A 5000-nucleotide genomic window follows, 5' to 3' on the forward strand; every position below is an offset into this window, starting at 1 on the left:
CCATCCGATACTCCTTCACCTCACTCTCCCTTCATCCCACCTTTCCATCTCTCTCGTTTAGCGGTTCACTAAAAGCAAACTGATCCAGCATACTACAAACAAAAGTGTAAAAAAAACTATTCATATTCAGCCAGACAACTAATATAACGTATGAGCTCCGGATTGTCGCACATGGCTTTCTTCCAGGTATCTATCTACATTCATGTTAGCTGCCTTTTTATTAACATTTTTCTATTCGTTTCCATGACGTCGGACATGCTCTTTATTTTCTCTGTTTTTTTTTTTTTTTTAGGCATTGCCATAATCTATTTTTCTATTTATTGTTTTGTTTCTGTTCAAGAATTTCAGTAACTCTACACTCAGTGTTTTCTTTAAACATTCTGCTTTCCCAACCCCCGTTTTTATCTCGAATTAATGTCTTCTCCTAAACCAGCATCCTAAAGATGTAGGGTGTTATCAGCCCATCAGCAGCAAACAACACCAGGCACATACACAAACACTCGCCACTAATTGCCGAATGTCTTAATTCTCGGCGGATAAAATAATACACACAGACACACTTAAACAAAGAAGGAAAAAGACCACAATCGCTGTTACGAACTTATCTGATAAAGAATTAAAACTTCTTTGAAGATGCTTTAGGCCGAAGTTGGACAAGACTTCGTTTTCTATTGCTGTCAACAGAAAACGGGATTATGTTTCCTCCCTGACATACCTGTGAAGATGGAAATAATGGCCGATTCATTTAGATAGCGAAAGTCAATATGCGTAGCAAAAGAGATAACATCAAAGGCGTCTACAATCGTAAAGTCGGATTAAACCGGAATGGGGTGTATATGTATATATATATATATATATATATATATATATATATATATATATATATATATATATATATATATATATATATATATATATATATATATGTGTGTGTGTGTGTGTGTGTGTATGTATATATATACATACATATAACTATTTATGTATGTATATATATAATATATACTGTATGTGTGTGTGCGTGGGCGCGTGTGTGTGTGTGTGTGTGTGTGTGTGTGTAAAAGCGTATCTACTCTTGCACTATACATGGTGGCAAATGTGCCATAGAGTTTTGTTTAGTCCCCATAAATAAAGGTGTCAGTTTATGCACACGCATTCAGTTATAAATAGTTTCGCCAACCTAATCTATTACGGTCAGGTTTCAGATGCAGGGGCTGTCCTGCTGAATTAACCCCGAGTCCTAGTTTGCATTTGCATATGGAGAGAGAGAGAGAGAGAGAGAGAGAGAGAGAGAGAGAGAGAGAGAGAGAGAGAGAGAGAGAGAGAGGTTACACAAAAACGATCTTTAATCTGCTCATTAATTTTGACTTTGTTTTTTCAAATCACCGTACCTTTTTAGAAAATGTAATTGAAAACTATAAAAAATAATAAATTTGTGCAGCTGAAAACTTATAAAAAGTAACAGATTTATCACAATAAAAATAAATTGCCGATGTAACAATTCTGAAGAAATGGCAAATATCTTCTGATTGAAATGCAAGGGTTAAAAATGTCTGAACAACAAAGTTCTAAAAGCGAAAGAAACTGGACGAATATCAAGGCTTTTTACAATATTTTTAAAATTCTATTGCTGCACACACACACACAAAAACACACACACAGAGAGAGAGAGAGAGAGAGAGAGAGAGAGAGAGAGAGAGAGAGAGAGAGAGAGAGAGAGAGAGTAAAATTTTTTTTTATAATTTTTATACGTTAACCTGTATCTAAATTTAAAAATTTTATCTAAATGTCAAACGTTAACAAATTAGATACATGCAGATTGTATCCTCTGAAATGTCACAACAACAATATTTCTGAAGCGGAGAGAGAGAGAGAGAGAGAGAGAGAGAGAGAGAGAAACTGCTTTCAGGGTGGTGGATGGCGTGAACAAGAGAGCCGCCCTTCGTTAAAACGAGCGAGATAATCTCGTTTCCTTCGCTTTGTAGCTCGTGTTTATGATCGCCCGTTAAAGCTAAAGGGATCAGCTAAAGAAAGCTAAGAGTTCGCAACGGGGGATTTTATCTGTGGGGGAATTCGCGGGTGTTTACCTGGCCAAATGATCGCGATGAACGTAGATTTGGTCGTGTTTATACTTCCCTGGACTACTAGCGGTCCTTAGTTAAAACCCAATGGTCACGAATGCCTCGCGATTGTTAATTCTCTCTGACTTTCTATTTCTCCTCTTACACAAGTCTCCGAAAATGTCGCCTCTCTCTCTCTCTCTCTCTCTCTCTCTCTCTCTCTCTCTCTACTCTTTATTGGGTGTAACGCAAGAATTTAAATCTGGTAAAATTTATTCACCCGCATCGCTGAAAACTAATGCTCTAAATGACCAACTTCCTAATTCGCTTAAGATTGATGATATCTTCCGTAACTAAGACAGCTACTTCAGCGGCCTCTCAATTTAAGCCAGAAAGCGCTTGGGATCGTCACCGGTTTAACACCAGACCCTTATTGCACAGAAGGTCGGGTTCAGATATTTAAATCGAAAAGCTTTCGAATTTATTGAGATTTGAGTGAATTTTAAGGTCAGAACACATTTCCGTACATGCACTCCTACTTTGGATTCCTTATCTCTCTCTCTCTCTCTCTCTCTCTCAAAACCGTAAATGCATATTTTCTCTGTGTCTAAGTCTACTACTTAAAATCTATCTCGACTGTGATTATAAGATCTAACATTTAAAATCAAACACGTAACACCACTCCCTTTTGTTTCTCTAGTCGACTGTCTGCTTGATCGACTCTTCTCTAGTTCGAACTTTATAATTATCTCTTATATTTTGGCATTGTTGGATATTCTCCATGATAACGAAAAGTATGCATGACATTCATATACTTATTCTCGTGACGATAAAAGGCATCATACGTCCCCTTTTAGTTTTCTGTAAAAGAAAACTGTTGTGCCGGCTTTGTCTGTCGGTCCGCAGGTTTTTCTGTCCGCCCTCAGATCTTAAAAACTACTCAGGATAGAGGGCTGCAAGTTGGTATGTTGATCATCCACCCTCCAATCATCAAACATACCAAACTGCAGCCCTCTAGCCTCAGTATTTTTTTCTTTTATTTAAGGTTAAAGTTAGACATAATCGTGTTTCTGGTAACGATATAAGATAGGCCACCACGGGCCTTGGTTAAAGTTTCATGGACCGTGGCTCATACAGCATCATACCGAGACCATCGAAAGATAGATCTATTTTCGGTGGCCTTGATATACGCTGTAGCGACTGTACAGAAACCTCCGATTGCGCCGAAGAAACTTCAGCGCATTTTTTACTTGTTTATTCTCGTTTCTCCCTCTTTCCAATGTTATTCTCGGGGCTTCATACTTCGAATATTTATTCTCCGTTTTCCCCTTCGGCACTTCTACCAATGCCTATTCTCAGTGGTGCTACCCTCTGGTTCTACCTCCTGCTGACGCTTATTCTGACAGATCTTCTTCCGATTTTTCATCCTAACAATACTTACTGTCGTTAGTTCCAACTTCCGTTACTTCATCATACTAGTGCTTATTCTCGGTAGGTCCACTTCCGCTGCTTATTCCTATTTGTGCTTATTATTCGTAGTTCCCCCTTGCACTCTTTCTCTCAATACTCTTGCCGCCTATGCATATTTATTATGTTTTCTCTTTCCAGTGCCAATTTGCGACGTTTCTTTCTATTGATGCTTATTCTAGATACTGTAGTTCCTCGTATTAATGCTCATTCTCATGCTCCCACGTTCCCCTGTCCATTTTCAATGCCTTCCCCTTACAACTCTCTTTCTTCATGACACAACTTATCAGCGTATATTCTCGGCACGTCTTTCTCCCAATGCATATTCTCGATACGACTTTCTAACTGCTTATTCTCGATACGTCTTTCTAACATTGCATATTCTCGATACGTCATTCTACCAATGCACATTCTCAGTTCCTCCTCCAACAGGTGCTCATTGGCGATGCTTCTTCCTTCCGCAGGTCTCCACATGGTTCGCCAACGCTCGGCGGCGGCTAAAGAAAGAGAACAAGATGACGTGGGAACCTCGCAACAAGACCGACGATGATGACGATGACGACGACGATAAAGATGACGAACATGATGGTGAGAGGAAAAAAGGTAAAAGGGAGAAACAACCCAAATTACCTGCATGATTTTCTGTTTATTTCGAGTAATGCTTCTCAGTTTTTATTATTTTTTCACCCCTGGTCTTTTCTGCTTTATCAATGTCTAATGCAATGTTAACGTGTCTTAGTTGTCAATATGATGGATGTTTTCTATGTTAAGCAGCAGTTGACTAAATTTACTAACAAATGATTTCGTATTGTCTTAGTTTGACATTTTATTGAGCTCCATTCCCCTACTTTGGATATGTTAGATTCAAAACGTATTAAAGATAAATCCATAAGATTGCATAATAATTCCGAAAAATTGCTAAAAAAAAAACTACTGACCACTGTAGAGAAATAACATCTAAGCGAAACGCACAAATGCGTTAGTCCTTGGATAAAAATGGTTAATTTCTGTGCTAGCCAAAATCACGCGCATGCATATATATATATATATATATATATATATATATATATATATATATATATATATATATATATATATATATATATATATATATATATATATATATATATATATATATGTATATATCATATGTGAGTTTGGTAGTGAGTGTGAGTGAGCGCGCGTATTTTCATTAAAGAACTTTTGAGTTAATATTTTAATTTTTATTCAGATTTATACTTTTAACCTGTTTCGTTATTTTTGTTTCATCTCTCCTTTTAGAAGAACCCAAGTCCTGTTCTCCTTACAGGTGCGTGTCTGTATGACTGATGATGTTTGCAAATATGCTGAGTTTATTCTTAGTTTTGTATGTTAACAATTTGTTTTTTAGTCTGCGTTCCTTAGGCTTCAATGTGGTGATGTGCTAAATCCACTGTACACAGTACGCAAATTTGTTGTCTTTGTACTTATATGGTA

The 5000-nt window shown here is 37.2% G+C and overlaps 1 protein-coding gene and 1 long non-coding RNA gene across 2 annotated transcripts in view; one reads left to right on the plus strand and one right to left on the minus strand.

Moving 5' to 3' along the window:
• LOC136825451 (putative iroquois-class homeodomain protein irx-1) overlaps positions 1 to 5000 on the plus strand; it is a 204381-nt gene that overhangs the window by 173825 nt on the left and 25556 nt on the right. The window contains 1 exon segment of the mRNA XM_067081923.1: positions 3989 to 4127. Coding sequence (XP_066938024.1) covers positions 3989 to 4127 — 139 coding nt within the window.
• The window catches only part of LOC136825452 (uncharacterized), a 236904-nt gene that overhangs the window by 51529 nt on the left and 180375 nt on the right, over positions 1 to 5000 (minus strand). The gene's annotated exons all lie outside the window — the stretch shown is intronic.

This window comes from Macrobrachium rosenbergii, chromosome 37 (assembly GCF_040412425.1).
Source record: "Macrobrachium rosenbergii isolate ZJJX-2024 chromosome 37, ASM4041242v1, whole genome shotgun sequence".
In the NCBI taxonomy this organism is placed as follows: domain Eukaryota; kingdom Metazoa; phylum Arthropoda; class Malacostraca; order Decapoda; family Palaemonidae; genus Macrobrachium; species Macrobrachium rosenbergii.